This window comes from Falco rusticolus, chromosome 9, assembly GCF_015220075.1.
Source record: "Falco rusticolus isolate bFalRus1 chromosome 9, bFalRus1.pri, whole genome shotgun sequence".
Lineage (NCBI taxonomy): Eukaryota > Metazoa > Chordata > Aves > Falconiformes > Falconidae > Falco > Falco rusticolus.
Genome location: NC_051195.1, coordinates 17,946,501 through 17,967,265, shown reverse-complemented (window position 1 = coordinate 17,967,265; position 20,765 = coordinate 17,946,501). Strand labels below are relative to the sequence as shown.

The 20,765-nt window shown below is 37.1% G+C and overlaps 1 protein-coding gene across 3 annotated transcripts in view; it reads left to right on the top strand.

Annotated features, from left to right (window-relative positions):
* The window catches only part of CTNNA3 (catenin alpha 3), a 507,496-nt gene that overhangs the window by 361,554 nt on the left and 125,177 nt on the right, over nt 1-20,765 (top strand). For all 3 annotated transcript variants that reach the window (XM_037399918.1, XM_037399919.1, XM_037399920.1), the window contains one exon: nt 6,020-6,176. In XM_037399918.1, the coding sequence (XP_037255815.1) occupies nt 6,020-6,176 (157 nt within the window). The remainder of the gene's footprint in view (nt 1-6,019; nt 6,177-20,765) is intronic.

Below are 20,765 nucleotides of genomic sequence, written 5' to 3'. Positions count from 1 at the left end.
AAGCAGCCGCAGATGGCTGCCTGCCACTGCATCCGCGCGCAGGACGAGAAGGTGCCCGGGGATGGGTGCCCACGGCAAAGGTGCGCACACCAGTGTCCGCAAACGTACGGGCACTGCCACACACCGCCGGTAACTCCTTTCGGGGTCCTGTGCAGCCCCAAAGGGCTAACGCTCGCCTCTCCCTGCCGCGCCGCACTCGCCCTCGGCCACCCAGCACTACAGCAGGGACCCTCCGCCCCCCACCACCCTGTGACCCCCCGGAGCGCGCGCCGGCCCCCTGGTTAAAAAGTTTGAGGACCCCTGGTTTAGAGATTTAATATATTCTTTGCCAATATTTTAACTACCCTGCTCTCAAGTACCTTAGTGATGGAGAGTTTAGAGTCTGTTGAGGCCATCTGTTTTTGTGCATATTAACTGTCCCTTCAGTTAGGCATTTTATTTAAAAAACAAACAACACAAAAAACAAAACAGCTTTTTCTCTTGCTACAGTTCTGTCCACTACTTCCTGTCCTATTTCTTGTGGCAGAGATTGCAGTTTTATTTCTCCTATTCAGAAAGCTGCCTTCTATGAATTCAAAGATTGTCATGTATCTCCTCCCTATTATACTACAGTTTATATATGCTACCAGTACTGTTAGTCCTTCTGTCACTCTCTTTCCTGTAACAAATCTGTGACATAAAGGATTGCTAGTAATAGGTTGACCAAAATGGTGAAGGTAGCATTCTTGTTGCTGATTTATCACCATATGCTGGCCTATTAAGGTACCTTGCAAAGTATTTTTATTGCTTTTTCCAGGACCAACATGCAATTTCAACTGTTCCTTCCTTTCTAAGAAAGCGGAAGATAACTTAGAATATATTTTATTGGGAATTTGGTTTTATTCTTCTCTTCAGCTTCTCTTCCTCTGCCTTTTAGTTATTTTCCTTTTATTTGTGTACATGGACACTGTCCTGAATTTATTACATTGCATGTTTTCTGGGTGTAATTTTGGAATAGTTACAAACACCCAACATTAAGAATGTTGCTTGCTTCATAAATTCTTGTTCTTTACTGATTTTTTTTGTTCTTTTTCTTGTAATGTGTTGTGTTCTGGCTGATGAAAACAAAGCTTAAGGTAGAGTAACATGATTTATGTAAGTGTAATGCTTATTAGTATGGTTTGTACCATTGAAAAACAAAACATGAGTTGTCTAAAGGACAAATGAAATTGATTTTTCTGCTAATTGCTAAAATCACTAATTCCCAAAATGATTAAACTGCTAATATTAAGAAAAAAAAAAAAAAAAGGAAGTACGCTATTACTACACTGAATTTTTGGTGTATTCTGCATTCTACATCTACATTCCTATAGAAAGAGCATCACAGGCAGCATTGTGTCTCAACCGAAGAGGTTTGGGCACTGAGCTGATGCTTGGTAGGGTTGCTTTTGTTCCACAGAAGTTTCTGTGAGGAGCTGAAGAATGTGCTATGTACTATCACCAGAAGTGGTTCTCCTGGAGTACCAAATGTAGAATTGTTTTAAATACATGGTCTGTGTGCAAGTCTTGAGTCACCATGTTTTCTTCTTCATTTTCAATGTCTGGGAGTTAAATTTAGCCATTTAGGGGAGACAAATGCTTTGGAAGTGAAAGCTCAGTCAGTTTTAAAAGGGATAAAAGAAAGGGTAAGTTAGTAGTTCAGGCCCTTTCCTACTTCAATTAAGTCTGTTCAGTTGCACATGTGTGGGATTTTTTATTGGTTTTACCAAGTCAGTTGGAACGGCCACAGTCTGTAGTTCCTTGCAAATGAGAAATTAAGTTGTCTTAGCAAATAAAATCTTCTGGTTTATCCTATTGCTGAAGCATCTTCAATCCAATAGAAACCTTAAGTGATCGACTCCATTGCCACTGGTCCTGAGAAATGTAACAAAATTGAAAAGGTGTCTGAAGTCTAGTTCATAAACCTCTTACAATTGCATTTTTTTAATTTTAAGCATTTGTTTTAATAAAGGAAGGAAATAGTTTGTATTACTGGTGAAACTGGAAGTCAGTTAAGACTGCCTTTAGCACAGTATTATTGCCTACTTTGAAGTATTTATTCAAAGTGTGTGTTTAGTTCCAAAGGTAGTACTATAACAGAGGAAAATGCTGAACACTTATCTTTATAAAAGTGAACCCTAATAAGCTCTTAAATTCCCTGCTTTAACTCTTTGGGGGGAAAAAAATACCTGTACTTGCAGAGCCTTCAGTAGAAGTAATGTATGTAAATGGAAATTTAAGCCTTCAGCAGCTTGAGTGGTATGTTAACTTATTTGAGAAGCCAGAAGCAATTGGCTATCCAAGCATAAATAAATGTGTGCAGGAAGAGACCTTGTGTTTCCAAAGTGGTGCTGCAAATGAACAGTACATGTGGGAATGTAGGCAGAATGTTTATTATTGTATTTTGCATATGCCTAGGAGATAGGCACTTTGTTGGTGTCTTTGAATTGGGCTTCAATGTCCATGGTGACTCTATTTTAATGTCTGCATTCTGATGAGGAATAAATGAGCAACCTTTTAATCTACGTCAGCATTGCTGTGCTATTACTATTTGTCAGATGTTAGAAATGATGCGTTACTGTAGCAGTGTGCCAAGCTGCACTCAACATTCATTTGGGAGAGCTTCTCTTCTGATCTTCCTGGAAGTTACTATGATTCTGTCCTGCATTTTATAGGAGTAGAGAATGTTATTTACAAACTGAAATATAAGGTGCCTTCTGCACATTCAATATTTTAACTGTGCATGTTTCCTAGCAATTGCATTTTTAAAAAAGGCAGTAAATGAGAGTGGGGAACTGGGATTGTGTTTTCCACATAAGAGACATAAATAGTGTGCCTACTTACAGGAGTAGAATCACACTATCAAGATATATCTGCTGTAGATCTGGAGTATGGATGAAGTAAAATTGTATAACACATAACAAAGGGGGTACACTGAAAGGATGTCTGAAAACTATGGGGGAAACTAAAAAACAAACCAAATTATGATCAGAAAAGGAAAATGAGTAGTCAGTTCTAAGTCTTTGATGGGCCTGGCTCAAGCAGTATTCTGTCACCCGTTTGTAACATCTACTATTTTACAAGTCAGTGGCTTTAAGGGTACTGTGTGAAATCAGACTTCTTTTAAATGAGCCTTTAGGCTTCATTATGTGTGCGCTCTATGACTTGTGAGCTGTAGTATTCTAAAAAACTGTTTAACTGCTGAAACCGTAGCTGGCGGTGGTGGATTTTGATTTTGTTTTGGTTTTTTTTTTTTAATTTATTTATTTTTTAAAGTGTCTTCCATATTGTCTGAGGTGCAGATCAAGTGATTTTATTATTGTTGTTGTTGTTATCAGATATTTTTGAAACAACAAGCTGTGCCACTTTAAAAAGAAGACTGATCAGACACAGGACTTTCAACTTGCTCAACTGTTCAGCACTTTTTTCCTATAGCATTTACTTCTTGCCTTTAATCACAATGAACATCATTCTTTATTTTGATTCTTTAGTGAAATTTTAAATTCTTTTCCAAATATGGATAGTTCAGTAGCACGTTTTCTTTAAGGTAGCTGCATGGTGCTGTGCTGTGTACCTGAAGGCAGAATTCATTGTCAAAAAGCTGAAAGTCTAATGAATTAATTCATATGGGTATTAGTAATTGGGGAAAAAAGGGGAGCATGACAATGTCAGCCTTATTCAGTGTGTTTTGTGGTTTTCTGCATAACTTTGCAGATGTTTTGTCAAAATAAGAAGGATCTACAGTGTAAATCATCACTAATTTAGTAGTAATTCTGAGATGCTGGGGCTCCTGATTGGTTACATTTAGGCAACAATTAAAACAGTATTTAAATATATTTATTATCTCATTTTTTTAAGTAACAACTTTATGATAATTCCATTCCTGTTTTACTAAAACACGTAGTAAATCATTCTGGTCTGCTGGTGTAATAATGTATGCTAGTGCTGTTTAATGCAAAAGATGACATGTTAATAATGTAGTCTTCCTCAGTTCAGCACTTAAGTGTTCTTGATTTTTTTAATCTTAAGCAAATTACTGTTTCCATATGTTTATGAATTTAAGGTAAATGGAGAGCTTTTTGCTGCAAAAAGTTGAGTGAGTATTTTTTGGTTAATTTGTGTGGGGTTTTTTTGTGGGGTGGTGTGTTTTTAATTTTTCCCATCCTGCAATAGAAAGGTTTTTTTTGTTGCTTTTCATGATGCACATAGAGTAGTTTATTCATTTCATCTATGCAAGTACTATTTCTCTTCATGCTCTCTGCTGCTGTCAACTGACTTCAGTTTTTTCAGTCTTCTATCACAGTTTTATGGTTTTTAGATCTACGATGACGATATTGATGCTGTTCTGTCTTCAGTGAGAGAGTAACTTTGTGTCTTTCTGCCCCCAAATGGATAGGGTATTCCACTTTAAAAATGTAAAAGTGCAAAAGTAGAGCAAAAAATTTGCCTCACTTTTCCCATTTATTTCTTCTGGTTTTAATTCTCAGACTGTTCGTTTCTCTGACAGTACCTTTATTTTTTGCAACCGCTTGGCATGGTAGACTTGCATTTATTGCTTGATGCACTGTAAATGCAGTTGCAGTTTTGCTGCTACCTGTCCACTTGGTTCCCGTTATAAACTTGTTTTGCCTATTGGGATTTTTTTTTTTTTTTCCTTTCTGGAGACTAGGATGCTTTTATATCCATTTGTACTTGAGTTGGTAAAGAAATCATACTATAGCTGCGTATTCTCTGCCTTCTCCAACTGCCTGGTAAAGTAATAAGGACGTGGTCTATTCTTCCTTATCACAATCATGAGTAAAAACACTCGATCCCAGCAGTATGCTTGTGAAAGCCTAATTGTTATGTTCCTTCATTATGAGAACACAAATATTACTAAGTTGGTCATTATTTAAATTTCACCAGCTTTGTAAGTTCATGTGTTATATAAAAATACCAACCAACCAAACTGATTACAAATTAGCTTATGATCCAGAACAGAGTCAAGAGGATTGATAATTATTGTGAAGACATGTCAGATGGGCTTAGGATGAGGAATTTCCTAGTTCTTATTCTTCAATGCAATAACCTGATAATGACACACAAGAAAATTTCATGAATGTATACTGCCAACACTGGGGATTAGTGTGGCATATTGTTTTTATTCTTTTTTACTTTACATAGTGTTTTGCTGTCTTAAAACCATTCTCCCATTGATAAATAAGCAATATTGGGAAGGGGAAAAAAGGTTAATGTTAAGATTAATGTTCAGCTTTTACCTGGGATATGTATTAGTTTAAATAATGTTTATAGATACCACATCAACAAAAAACCATATTAGGGAAAAACTCCTCTAGCTAACTGATTGAAGCAGTATCTGTAGAAGTAATCACTTCAGGATTAATTATTTCAATCCTCAATTAGTCTTTCCTGGGCTAGATGGAATCTGCCCTCTTCATGTGAACATAGTTACTATTTTTAGGCCTAACTGATTTAGAATACCACTTTGCTGCTTTTTATATAGGTGTAGTATGTGTTATGTCCCATGCCACTGATGTTAAAAGAGGTATCTGTTGTCCCAGCAAAACCTTCCACTTGTAGTAATCTCTCTTTCAGTGAAGATCCTTTCTAATCAAAGTGCTGTGATAACAATAACAGCTGTTAAAGAGTTTAAATTCAAAACTGATGTATGGCATACTGACAAGTGTGTGCCTTAAGTCTGTGTAAATAAAAACCTCCTTGTATTAATACCTTGCAAACTCAAATACTATGAATCCTCCAAGTAAAAATGTTGGGATTTTTGCTATCCTGTTCCATTAGCTTTTTGATTTATAAAGCTAAATTGGAAGTTAGCCTAAGCAACATCTGACTGATAGTCCTGCTGAGAACAGAAACAAAAGCTGAACAATGCTTTTGCTTAGAGAACAGAAATGCTGCTCTGCAAGTTTAAATAAAACATAAAATTTTATTTCTGAAGACATAATCATTTAGATGTTGGGTTTTGTGTCTATTTTTGGTACAGGTTATTAATGCTGCTTTAGCTCTTGCTGCCAGACCAAAAAGTCAAGTTGTGAAAAACAACATGGAGATGTATAGAAGTACATGGGAGAATCACATCCATGTTCTTACTGAAGCTGTGGATGATATAACAAGTATTGATGATTTTCTTGCTGTATCAGGTATGATAATTTTCAGAATTTGAGTGTTCTTTTACATGCTTGGAAAATTTTTTGTAATATTTCAGTAGGAATCAATGGAAGATTAGATTGTGTAAGCTTTTGTGAAGCTATTGCATCTGTTTAAAATGTTCCCAACATAATAGATACTCCTCTTGTGCACAATGTTAGCTGGGTAGAAGTTACATGAGCAAACTAGGTGCATGAAACAGAATAGGTATGTTATAGTGGGTAACTTTATCCATCTTCACAGGTTTATTTAGCTCTAAGTTTCAAAATCTTTGTAACTTTGTCCTGGTTTTGGCTGGGATGGAGTTAGTTTTCTCCTTAGTAGCTAGTACAGTGCTGTGTTTTGGCTCTGATGTGAGAACAATGCTGGTAGGACACTGATGTTCTTAGCTGTTGCTGGGTGATGTTTATACTAAGTCAAGGACTTTTCGGTTTCTTGTACCTTGCCAGCAAGAGGACTGGAGGGGCACGAGAGACCGGGAGGGGACACAGCCAAGACAGCTGACCTGAACCAGCCAAAGGCATATTCCATACCATGGGCCATCATGCCTGGTATATAAACTGGGGGGGTTAGCTGGGGCCGAGGGATCATTGCTCAGGGACTGGCTGGGCATTGGTCAGCGGGTGGTGAGCAGTTGTACTGTGCATCACTTGTTTTCCTTTCTCCCTTTCCCTTTGGATTTTGTACTTTCCCCCACCTTTCCATTGTATCTGTTGTTGTTAATTCATTTTTATTCTGTTTAAATTATTAAATTGTTCTTATATCAACCCTCAAGTTTTATATTCCTTTCCAGTTCTCCTCCCCACCTGTTTGGGTGGTGGGGGAGAATGAGCGAGCGGCTGCATGGTTCTTGGTTGCTGGCTGGGGTTAAACCACAGCAAGCTGTGAGAAGTCTCCTGGAAAAGGAGGTGTATATCAGCATGCATATCCATAAAACAGAAGATTCTCACAATGTCCTATGTTTGAATTACTGTGGAATGAACTGTAGCGCTAATTTCCAGAGTTTTCAGTTACAAATATTTGTCAAGCAAAATGTACTTCTAAATCTCTTCACTGATGAAGCCTTTGATAGCAGTAACTGTATTTACTGAAGCAGTGAGTGTCTTAAACTGTTTTCTCTGTTCTGTTTAAATGTTTTAGTTCTTGCAGTTTAAAGATCCCAATTCTCTGTTTTTGACTTCCCTTAGATTAGTGTAAGCTGGTCAGGAAGGAAAAATTTGTCTTATCTTCATTAAATGTGGTTTAACATTTGTGTTTCCTCATGGCCAGTGGGTCATTTTTCTCTGGACATGTCTGTTGGCTTCATTGTTAGGATTATGTGCTTTATGCAGCAATGTAGAACATGAATAATTTTGCAGATGTCAGTAGTTTGAAGCCATTCTAAGTGAAGTCAGAACAAAGTTCATTTTTCCAGATCAATTTTTCCTCATTAAACATGAGGGTGGACTCTTGTCTGCAAGGGGGCTTAGCTTGGACATTCATTGCTCTAAAGCTTACTTCTGTATATTTAAAAATATCACCTTTACTGTGGTAAGTGGAAGCCGCTGGACTGGAGTTACCATAACTGAGTAGTGTTTCTTTCTTGTGATCAGGATGTGGATATTACAGTGCAAAAACTGGAAGCAGAGATGTTTGTTCAGGACATTTCTGGGTCTGCTGATGCTGGATACAGACTTTTCCTCAAAGCATGAAAGTTCTCCTTGCTTTGCAGTGGTCAGTTGGTATAGCTAGGAATTGATTTAGGTCTGAATGGAGAAGAATTCACTGCAACTAATGTGAGTTGGTTATTAATTGAGGTACTTTCTTAAGTATATCTCACCATCTTAGTACAGAAAACATAACCAAAGGATTGTTTTTTTCCCTAAGTTAGCCTTTAATGGAAGCCATGTCTAAACCTTCCTATTGCTTGTAGGATCTGGGAGGTTGCAAATCTTTTTTCTTTGATTGAAACTGAAATTTCTGCAGGTATTGCTAGAGCTGTTAATAAAGACATGAAACAAGTCAGTTGTCAATGAATTCAATATGTGGATCTCTTTAATCTACCACGAAATTTGAGTTTTAAAATTCTTTCAAATTCACAGAGCTAAATGTTTCTTTTTAACTCTACAACCATAATTCATTTAAATGCCAAATTACAGATATTTTTTCAAAATTTCTTTGAATTGAAAAATTAAGTTAGGCATTCTAGTAATAACTGGGGGGAAAAAATCTGTCGTTGGGCAGCTGTTCTTTTCGAGTAGATGCTGGCTTTTTGGTGTGGTTTACGTTCTTTGGTTGAGCATAATTGAGTGACAGTATTTCACAGTAAGTAGAAGCAGTAACTTAAGTAGCAGTGATGTGTAGGCCTACATACCACGAGGTCCAAAAAAGTAAAAAATAATGTATTAGCTCTAAACCATGGGTAGAGCATCTTCTTTAAACTTTGGTAAAACCTTTTGGCACATTTTAATTTAATTTGTTTAACTTCAAGTGTCGTGCTTGTTCTTAAGTGATCTGCGGAGTAGATGTTTCCCTATGGCAGTGTCACCTCCTTGCTTTGGGAAGCTTTTGTTTTATTTTATTTTATTTTTTTAATTAGCTTATGTACAAACAAGTAATTATTAAGACTAATTGTAAGGAATGGTGCAAGCCACTCTTGGTCTACTCCTCAGTGTATTAGCACCATTATTGCATTCTGAGGGAATGAAGCATTCGTATATTGGTATGTCTAAGTAGAAAAGTTAAATGTGTAATAGAAGATGGTATCTATTTTTTTGGAAATTAATTGGTAATTAGGAAAGATAATGTGCATTTAGTGTTTTATGTCATGTTTGAGATGAAAGGAATAAGAGAATAGATTTGTAATGGATCTGTTTTTTCTACAGAAAATAGTGTTTATACAACATGCCAACATGGGCATAGTGGGGGAAAAAGGTGTTTTAAATAACATACTTTGTTCAAAATTGTTACTCTGCTGTCTCAGAGTGTCTGCAGCCCTGACTGAATCTTCAAGGTTGGCAAGGGAAGTGTTTCATCTTGTAGTTTTAAAATAATTTTTAAAAATACAGTACACTTTTTTATAAATATGGTAAACACACCTACCCTAGTAGTTCTGGTTACTCAGGATTCTAAATAGTACAACAGAATTACCTACTTCAAACTGTATTTTAAATTGCACCTCTGATTGATTGATAGGTCAGATTTTTCTGCCAGATACAAAATGTAATTCCTGAACCTGTTAAGAGTTGGGAATATGTATTTTGTGGTTTACCTTATCTATTCCCTTTTCACACTGTCCACCTGATCCTTGGGTGGCAAGTCGTTCTATAAAATGATGTTATAAATGCCAGTTATTCTGCGTTACTAAAGATTGGGAGGGTAAATTCAGTACTTTTAGCTGTGTTTCTGCTACGGACATTTTAAGACTTCTGAGAGTGCTAAGGAAGTTCTGTGATAAGACTAAAAGTCATTCAAACTGACTTGAGTAGGCAAAAGGGAGTAATTTTTTTAACTGAAGAACTGGCACAAATCAGTTACTGTTGACAAGAGGGAGGAGTCTTAGTTCATCTTCCTATGATACTCTTGTTCCAGTGTGGTGTACAGATTCAGAGTAGATCCAGGGAAATATTGCATGGCTCTCCCGCTGAATGGAGCTGAGAAGAGCATGCTCCAAGTGTGGAGCGTGTGGGGAACTCCCTAAAAATCTGCAATTGTGCAGGCTAGAAATTTGGAATCTTGGAATCTTTCCCTTGGAATCTAAGAGTATGTTAAGTTTTTACAAGCATAATGGGAAACAATGGGATGCCACGATGTTAGAACAGAAGTCGCCTTTTAATGTAAACCTGTGCCATCTGAAACTACTTTTAATTCATGGAAAGCAGCAAAACATAGGTTGTTATCATAAAGCTGCTGGAGAAAGCAGTTTTATGGGTGCCAGTAGTCTTACGGTCCCTACAAGAGCTAAGAGTGAGAGCTAAGGGACCACATTTTTTGCTGATTTTGTCTGTAGCTTTTACTTGATTTCAGTGAAGCTTCCTCACTTTAACACTAGAAAAAATAAACAGGGAAAAAGAAGCTTACCTTATGCCTTTTTTTGCGAAGGCCCAGTTCTAAGAAAGTAGTTTATACTTCAAAAAATTTGTGAAGTATTTAAAAAACAGCACCAAGGGAGCAAACATGCAGCTTAACTTCTTTCCTAACATTACCACTTCAGATCTGAAGCCCTTGATGCCACTGCAGTTTCTACAGTTGGAAGAAGTCTTTAATATTTGATTAGGAAACAGGGTGTCAGATGAACTTTACTGACACATAGCGTAGCATGTACAAAATGACAAAATAGGAGAATAGAATCAAAGAATAAAAAGACATTAGAAGAGAACTCTAGAGATTATCTACTAAAGCATCTTGCACAGAGCAGGACAAATTTCCAATTTGCTAAAGAAATTTCATTTGAAACTTCGTCAGTTATATGTGATCCAAATCTTGAGTTTTTTTGGTCTTAGCTGTTAGCATACAGCAAAGCTTAAGCAATGCAATACTTAAGTATTATTCATCTGCTACAATAATATATAGAAAAGTCAACTTGATGAATCCTTCTCTCAGTTGCATCACTGAAAGAATGCAGTTGATCTGAGTCAGAGAAACTAAAAGTAGCTTCATGTAAATGTATTTCCATAGACGTCTTTAGGATTATATAAAAAATGACAAAGTTCAGAGTAATACTGAAGTATCGTATCTGTACCTTGAAAATAGATTCATTTTATTTACACATAATTTCATAGCTGTACAAAAATACTACTAATAATAAGCCACTTATAAAACCTGCAATTACTAAATAAATAAATTTGGCAATTACTAAATTGTATAGGTCTTTAAAAAAACTTTTTTCATGTTTTAATTTTTCAGTTGTATAGACACTTTGAGAAGTAGAAGGGGGAGCTCTCTGCTGTTTTAAAACCTAAAATAACACACTACAAAAATTGGAAAAAGTGTGTGTATGTGTGCATATGTGTACATTCGTATTTATGTTCCTATATGTATACATGCACTTAACTATATATATTTGATTTCTGTGAATTATTGCATGGCTTTTCTAAGCTGATGATACTGACTGGCGTTACTACTTTCTGGGTAGATGCCCTGTGAAAATGCAATAATTGTGTTGTGACGATTGTAGTTTGTGTAAGTCAGAAAATATAACTTTTCTTATGATGGAAAAGGCTTTACGTAAGCATTTAATTTGTAATTGTTTGCTTAAAATTATTTACCAGACAGAGCAACTGAAAGTTACAGGACCACACCATTATTTGATACATAAATGACTGCAATTAGCATTATTGTAAGCTCTTTTTGTTTTCAAGTATTTCAAAACAATAAATAAACATTCAAGAAGGTGGAAAGCAAAAGCTTTGTTGTTTATATAACAACATATTTGGAACTATTTTGACCATATATTGATGTTTGAGAATTTGCTTCAGAAAAAGTGGGCTGCCTTCGTATTTAAGAATGTAGTCACCTGTTTTTACTGACATGGATGTAATTTTGGAAGGTCTGAAATGCCCATGTAATTATCCTTCCCCTTCTTGGGTTTCACTCTGGTACTGCCAAAGCACTGTGGGGGAAGAAACTCCAGTGCTTTATTATTTCTGTGCAGTACTGAACCAGAGTTGTTGAAAACTTTTAGAAGAGGTACCTAGCAGAAACCTCTTGTGTCATTAGACTTGTTGGCTGAATTTTACCGCAACTGTTTGGTAATTTTCTTCTCTAAGCTGTTTTTGTTTTTAAGTGCTATTTTTGGGGTTTTACATCATTTGAAAGAAATGTGTGAGATGGACTTTTGTGTCTCAACTCTATCTCTGTCTGCGTTGTCTGTGTTCATTGTAAGCTTTCTATTAATTTCAGTTTTATGATGGTTGCGGAAGTTTGTTGGTTTAAGTTTGGTACAGTTCTTTCCTCTCTTATTTCCCCTAGACTCGTGAGTGCAATCAATTTCACTATGCAGTTCTGTTAATCTTACCACAGTTTACCTCTAAGAGAATTTATGTTACGGAGTTACAGTCTTCCCATATAGTTCTCTCTAAATTCAGATCAAACCAGTGTTTGTTACAAATCATAACCTCTGTTCTTAACAGAAGTAATTCTTAAACAGGTGATTTTTATTTTATTTTTTTTTTACAAAATCAGATGAGCATTTATTCTTCAATCTACAGCTCAATGCATTTCCTAAGATTAATTTAAAACACACAGCCCACACATGCCCCTTTTTTTTTTTCACTACTCAGTGGACAGGGATATGCTCATTTAGAGAGAGAGCATCACTTGTCTGGCTGGATGATTCAGTCATTCTGTCCCGAATGTAGAAAAAGCTTGTTGAGATTAGTCTGAGATAAAATTTTATGAATTGTCTTCTTGATCTTCCAGTTTGATGTATTTCCTGTTGGTAGCAAGGTTTCTAGTAACTTTCAAAGTGTGTTTTTTCCAGTCTGTAGAAGATCCCTAGCATTGTCTGCTTCCAATACAAAAAGCAGACCTTTCCTCTACTTCTCCAAAATGACTTTGAATCAGTTGTATTTAAAAAAATAGTCATGCTGTCTTTTCAGTGTGTCTGACTTTTCACATCCCTAACATGTAATTATATGCAACTACATTTGCAATTTTTGTAACGTTCTCTGTATATCACATTCTTCCTTATCTCTGCCCCATAGTAGTTATTCTGTTGTTGAACCATTGGTTCTTCATTATCCAGTGTCACATTCTGTATAAAGGTAGTCTTAGAAAATAAATTTCTTTATGCTGCCTGTCCTTTTAATCTCATCATACTCATTTATCCAGGATTGTGTCATAGTCTACCAAGTGCAGCTTTTTGTCTTTTTTTCTGGGACCTCATATAATCTGAAACAATAATTTATACTTACCATTATGGTCTGAGGATGGAAACAGGCCAAGATGTGAAGGGTGTGTTAATATCTTTTTGTTACATTTGAAGGGAAAAGAAAGCTTTGGGTTTTTTAGTATAAAATGCCTATTTCTTATTTGAAACAGAATCAGAAAACTTCAAAGTAAAAATAGCTTAGGATTTAATTTACATTAATTAATGACATTTTGGGAGAGAAGGATTCTGAGCATGAGAGGTAATTAACATAATTCACCCTCTCATGCTCTGTTCATTCTGTCTGCTAACTAGAGGTCATGGTTCTTTTAGGATCTGTGTGATGACTCACACTGGTTGTCACAGATTGGCATTGAAATTGGCATCCAAATTAAAATTGCAGTCATTGTTCCAGCTTCAGGCACTCTTCTGCTGATGGATTGAGGGTTGAGAGGGAAGGAGTCATTAAAACTTAGATTATTCTTTGTGTTGGGGTCATGTTGTGCTGGAATCACATTGAATGATTTCTTTGTTTTTGGATATATATCAGTTACTTCATAATTGAAGGAACTGTTAAATAATGGAGTCCCATAAATAAGTTGGTCATGCAGTAGAGAAACATTGTACCATAAACAAGTTATTATAACAGAAAACAGTTTACCAGTTCACAGTGTTCATTTCTGATGTGCATTCATTTGCAAGTTCTTAAATTGTCTTGTGCTTGCTTTTATCTGGAGTAACTGAGACATGTTGATTTTCTTTACGTAATAACTGATGTTATTTTCCCCAGGTTAATTGCCAGAAGGTTTGGATGGTAAAAAGAACTGTTTGCTCCCTCATTGATTAGAATTGAGTAACCGATTCTGGATAGGAGACAACTGGAAGGAGAATGGAGAATAGCTATGGATAGGTTTTCAGCTCTCTGTGTATCATGCCTTCCTGCCAAAATACAGGTTCTGACACTGAGGGCATCATCATCTGTCCTTCACCGCCCTAAATCAGTGTCTGGAAACAGACTGTGTTTTGTGCTTTTTGCACCATTACTAGAGAATGCATCATACGTGTTAGACCTAGTATTTATATCCTCTGCAGACTCCTAACTTGTACAATTAGTTACTGCAGTGTACTGATTACATCTATGCTGTTGAATGGTGATACTAAACTTGCCCAAAACTTTGCAAGTTGATGACCTGTTGTGGTGGGTTGGCCTTGGGTGGATGCCAGGTGCTCACCAGGCTGCTCTGTCTCTCCCCTCCTTCAGCAGAATGGGGGGGTGGGAGAAAATGAGATTAAATAAACCTTGTGGGTCAAGATAAAGACAGTTTAATGAGGCAATAGTAAAGTTTGTGTGTGCAGAAGCAAAAGAAAACAAAAGGTGTTCTTCTCTACTTTCCGTCGGCAGGTGATGTTCAGCCACTTTCCGGGAACTAGGGCTTCAGTACGCATGGTGTTGCTCCAGAAGACAAATGTTGCAAATAACGAATGCGCCCCCTTCATCCTCCTCTTAGCTTTTGTATCTGAGCATGTGTCTTACGGTATGAATATCTCTTTGGTCAGTTTGGGTCAGCTGTCCTGGCTATGATCCCTCCCAAGACCTTGCCCACCCCCAGCCTATTGGTGGTGGTGGTATGTTGAAGAGGCAGCCTTGATGCTGTGTGAGCACTGCTCAGCAGTAGGCAAAATACTGGTGTGTTATCACCACCTTTCTAGCTACCAATACAGAGCACAGTACTATGAGGGCTGCTATGGGGCTCAGCCACACCCGGTACACCTTTTTATTAAATTCTTCCTTCCAGTTTCTGCTTTGATGATCATCTGGGTTTTTTTTCGTGTAAAAAAATGCTGCAGGTATGAACCTAGAGACAGCAAAAGCTTTTTGTAGAGGTGCCTTTTGTAATTAAGGTCATTGTAAATATGTAGAAAGTAGCAAACAGTAGAACGTTCAGAACTGCTGAAACTATTTTCAAAGTTTAGTGGAAAAGAATCCCTACATTGTTGAGATGCCTTGTGAAAAATACTACTCCCAACTCTGTAAAATGCTCTTTATCCTTACTAATTCTCATATTCTACTGGAAGTTTTAGATCTCGAGGAAATTTATTTAATGCCAGCTACTCAAACTCAGTTAAAAATTCTGAAAGTTTGTATCTGATCTTGTAACATATCAAAGTTTAGAAACTATTTTGATTGTGATTTCTTCTTTTTATTCCTGAATCTCCTCAGTTCTCTAGTACTGTGCATTTCCACTGAAAATTTCACATTTCTTTCCCCTCCCATACCAAAGTCTTCTAATTTCTTTCCTTTGACATTTATCTTCTAAAACTTCTAGAATCTCCTTCCTCCCTACACTTCCCATCCTCATTTTAAAACAACAACACAAAGCAAAAAAACACCCTTACACAACATTCTAGTACACTGCTGGTAAGTTTGTAAAACTTTAATGCTTTGTCTGCTAGTTTAGTGGAACCACTTGAAAACAGAAAACAGTGTAAGACATCTGCATTTTTTTCAGACGCGCTTTATTTTGTTCATATTTATTCAGTTGTTTAGGGATGTCTGTTAGCTTTCATCTTGCTGAACACCTACATTAAAGGCTGCATTAAGGAAGGTACTAGTCTGAGGTTATTGCAGTTCAGGTACTTCTCCAGGTAGAACTTTTTATGCTTTGCCTAGTCACTTGCTCTTTGCCAAAATATAGTTTTGCTTAAGCCTCATACAGTGTTGGATGTAATTTGGGCTAATCAGATTAGTATGTTATTTCATTGTCCTGGGGATTTTGCCTTTTGCCTCTGGAGTTACATCTTTCTCTTAGCACCCGCCCCCTTAAAGTTTGTCTATGAGCAACAACTGTTGTCTTAGAGGAGCAAGTCTAATGAGTGAAAACTTTATTTCATGGTAGAATAGCTTGCATAGACCACCCAGTCGATTTTAAGGAGCATCACTGAGTAAGTTGCTTATTTTCTACCTGTATCTTGTAGCAAATAGTTAGGTATATTGTAAAGAGAGTGAGGACTTTTGGAACATCTCAAAGTTTGCTATTTTAGATGCTTGCAGGAACTTTACTATTGTAGCATTATAACAAAGTACTATGAACTCATCAAGTCCATGAATAATACCATTAGAGCTGTTCACTTCAAGTCATGCATCACTGCAATTATAGGACTGATTGCATGTTTGTGCATTTGTATGTGTGTGATTGAATTACTGTGGGTAAAACCCTCTAATCTGTTTTAATTACTGCTCTATTTATTGTAGTTGGACTTTACCTATGACTGTTGTAATTGAGCAGGTGGATATTATATGAACCTAGGACTTGGCTTTGTGAGACTGTTTCTATTAACTATGTTGCTTTTTTATTAACCCCTAAAGGAAAACAAACCCAGGCTGTTTATTGAATACCATTTTTTTAAAAATTCAGATCATAAAAAGCATAAGTTCATGCCACATCAAATGTAGTAAGTGAATATGTTTGCCTTTAGCTTAAAGTACTCTGCTATGTGGCATAGTAGAATGAAGTCCATCTGTGGAAATGGCCTGGGACCATTGGAGGTCTCTTATCATTACTGCTAGTTTTAACGGTCATCTAAAATTTCTTTACTTTGACAAAGCCAGCAGAGGCCAATGCACTGTTGTAGTGTGTGTACTTCCCTTAATTCCACATGCATATTTTATTTACAAGTCTTGTGCAACTTGTAGCTGTATCTATATGCTGCTTACCTGCACAAAGACATCCTGCTTCATTTTTCTAAGTGCACATGTAAGCATGAGTCGCAGAACTTTGGGCCTGTTGATTCTGTTGCCATGAAAAATCCACATTGTTCCTTGCCACTGATGGTTTCTGTTTCTGAGCAATGTGGGAGGCCTTTAAGCCTGTGTAGAAAGACCTCGTTCTGGAAGAATCCTGAGTATCAGTGATGCCTCATAGCTCCTGGTTTTAGTCCCAGTTTCATGGGTGAGCAATGGAATTTGTTGTCCGGTGCCTTCTGTGTCTTCCTTTGTGAATGTGATTTGGACCATAGTGGATAGCCTTGGTATTTTTCTGGAGAAAGAGGAAGGCCTGGTTCTGGTTCCTGTTGAACTGTTGCATAAACTGCAATCACACTAGAACATTTTTCATGTTCTAGAACGTGAAAGAGAGTCTGAAGTTTCTTATAAAATTATCTTGGTTTAAAAAACACACACTCCCTGCCTCCAAACCCCAACAACCAAACATGTATTTATGGGCAGGAGAATATTCTTTTTACTGCTTACAAATAAAAATACTATAATGCACATTTACTGATACCATCCATTTCTTTTTTATTGATACTGAAAAGCTCTTATTCAGTCTGCTCCGTGGTGCTTGTTTAGAAAGCTGAGTTCACTCTTCTTTTAACCTTGTAACATAGCTACACCTTCTATTATGTTAAAAAAATGCACTTGATCAGTACCACTCAAATACAATTAATCATAAGGCTAGGCCTCAATCTCTGGGTATTTATAGCATTAAATTTTAGATTTTTGTCAGTCTCATGTTTCAGATCACTTTGGATAGTTACAATCATTAAGATGGCAGTCTGGACAAAATATACTGTAAATACTTGGGAAAGAAATAAGGGAATATTCAGATTTCTGGCTTGCTTATCTCTCTTGATATAATCAGTTTTCCATCAGTGGTTTAAAGTTCTGGTTCAGTTTATTACTATTTTTCCAGTCTGTGTAGCATGTTTGCAGATGAATGCATCGCAAAAATTGGCAATTATAGATCACTTTTAGCATAGTTGTGAAGATAGGGGAAAAAACCAAGATGCTCTTCAGAGACTTAAGATTAAATTTACAGTTTCCATGCTGCCTTTTTGGCACCTGCAATAGCAAAATACCATGCCATGCTTTTTGACAGAATAAATGTAAGAATCTAAGTAGAGATGTATGTGCTTACGGTGAAACGATATTGAAAGAGGAATGTAAATTGCACAGTGGGTTTCAATACCATGTATCTCAAGTTTGTTTGGCCTGACTATAATATGCTTCAGGATAAATGGGAATTTACTAACTTAAAATGGTCAAGCTCCCTCTTCATGGTTCTCACCTGGAGTGTGAGAAGAAGATGGCTTTGAGTTTTTCCTTTTGATCAAGACTAAAGGCTTGATGTGTGTGTCGCTGAGCATGCAGTTTGCTTCTGCTGGTATAGCTTTCATCCGTTCAGTGACCCACTTGAAAGTTCTGTGAAAGCCATTGTATGACTTTGCCCTTGCTGGGCATATCCTCTGCTGCCTCCTCTTACTTTTAATATGTTTGTCTTCCATAATATTATGTAACTGTTAATTCCACAGTTTAGAGGTGTATTTTGTGAATGGTTTTTTTTTTGGTTTTAGTCCTGCTTCTTACCGAAATGGATGTTTTCAGATGGAAGCAAGGACAAGAACTATTCATAACATTTAAGATGTAGGCATATCATGGATTATGCTAGCATAGTAAACCCCTTTTTTCTTTACTGTCAGGGCTTCCCTGGGAAATCCTAGCATTCTTTTCCTTTTGATCATCATTGAGCTAGTGTCCTTCGAGAATTTCCTTAATTGACTTCATAAATTTCTACACTTAATATTAGTAATTAATTTATAGCTCAGTATTTTATATAGACTTAAGGCTGTTTTGTCACTATACACATTAATTTGAGTTTATAGACATTGAATATGGTCTGTCTTGTTGGCTGATCATTTGGTTCCGTGATAGCCATCTATCCTACATGAGAAAAGACAAACAAATCTTTACTTTGTTACTTCACTACTCTCTTTTTATATTACTTCTGAAAGTTCTGAGTCACACAGTTGCAGAGCCAGCCACTGTGGAGCTGCTTATGTAATTGCGAAAATGGTCTGTATATTTCTGTCCCCTGTTTTCTGTTTTGTAAGAAGTAACACCCAGGAAAATCTGTCATCTTATCCCATGCCATCTCAGAGTTGTCCAGGAATAGTAGCTGCAAGACCATTTTGAAAGCTTTTTGGAAATCTGGTCTATAGTTACCAAATGAATCACCTCACTGTTTGCTATTGCCTTTAAAAAGTCCAATTTGTGATACTTGGCTTTCTACGCTACAAAGCTATTTTCACTCTTCTTAATAACATTATATTCAGCTCTCTATCTGTTCTGTTTCATATAAAAGTTTCTACCAGTTTACCCAACAGAAATACTGTGTATAGGTTTCTATTTCCTCTTGATTCCTACCAAATGCCTTAAAAGTTATCACCATAGCAAACGGTTTCTCATAATCTACTATCAAGGTTAATAGAATTTAATATGTTACATGTAACAACTAGTAGTTCAGCAATTTGTTTTCAGTTTCTTTTGGAAGAATCTATTCCTGGAAATTTGTTCATGCTCATTGTATCCATTTTATTTTAATTGAAAACCTAGTGTTGCTTCCTACCTCCCTTTGGTATCCATATCCTTGCCCCAAAAGTACCAGACAGTCCCTGATACACTGATCTAAATGCAAATTACTCTGGTAACACTGATTGTCACGACGGAGGGAAGACACAGTCACTCAATATGAGTGATCAGCAGACTTCGTTTATTGAACCTTATAGTCACCTTTTATGCCTTGTTATAATTAGCTCATACATATTACAAAAGTTAAGCTCATTATTGGTTAGTAGCCTAAATATCAAGCCTGCCCGTAGTTTCTCTTCTGTAGTTATCTGTTCCCACCTGCAACATTCTTTTCCCACCGAAATCTTCCTGTTATTGTGTAACAAGAATAGCCAAAGACAGTGTATTTTTGCTTTACTTCAGATAAACTGAGAGCGATGTGCATTTTTGTCCAGCCAGCTGGACTATGTCTATGTGAACTTTTTCAGCTAGCCAATTATCCACAACTGATTGCTTAGACTCAAGGGCAAACATTATAGTGGTGGTACACTCATTGATCATTGATGCATGCTTAGAGACTGCTTGTTTAGGTTTGCCATATTCTAGCCACCAAATTGGACCACGTTTCACACACTGATTTGTGAAGCTGTTTTGGTGTTATCCCATAAAGACCTGCTATTTCAAGTGAAGATTTGATAGTGTGTCATGGGATAAAGCCCTGGAGGGAAGAAGGGCCTAAGAAAGCTGATTAATGTTCAGGGATTACCTCCTCCAAGTGCAGGAGTGATGTGTCCCAACAAAGAGGAAGTTGGGCAAGAACGCCAGGAGGCCTTCATGGATGAACAGGGATCTCCTGAACAAACTCAGACACAAAAAGGAAGCCTACAAAGGGTGGAACACAAGGATGGGTAGCCTGGGAAGAATACAGAGAAATTGTCCAAACAGCCATGAATCAGGTTAGGAAAGTAAAGACCTGATAGAATTAAATCTGGCCAGGGATGTCAGGGGCAACAAGAAAAGCTTCTGTAGGTACATCGGTGATAAAAGGAAGATTAGGAAAATGTGGGCCCGTGCTGGAAAGAAGAGGGAGACCTGGTCTTGGTTACCTGGGACACAGAGGAGGCTGAGGTATGCAGTGACTCTTTTTTTGCCTTGGTCTTCACTGGCCAGTGCTCCAGCAAAACCACCCAAGTCACAGAAGGCAAAGGCAGGGACTGGGAGAATGAAGAACCACCCACTGCAGGAGAAGGTCGGGTTTGAGACCATCTAAGGAACCTGAAGGTGCACCAGTCCATGAGACCTGATGAGATGCATCTGTGGGTCCTGAGGGAACTGGTGGATGAAGTGGCTAAGCCACTATCCATCATATCTGAGAAGTCGTGGCAGTCT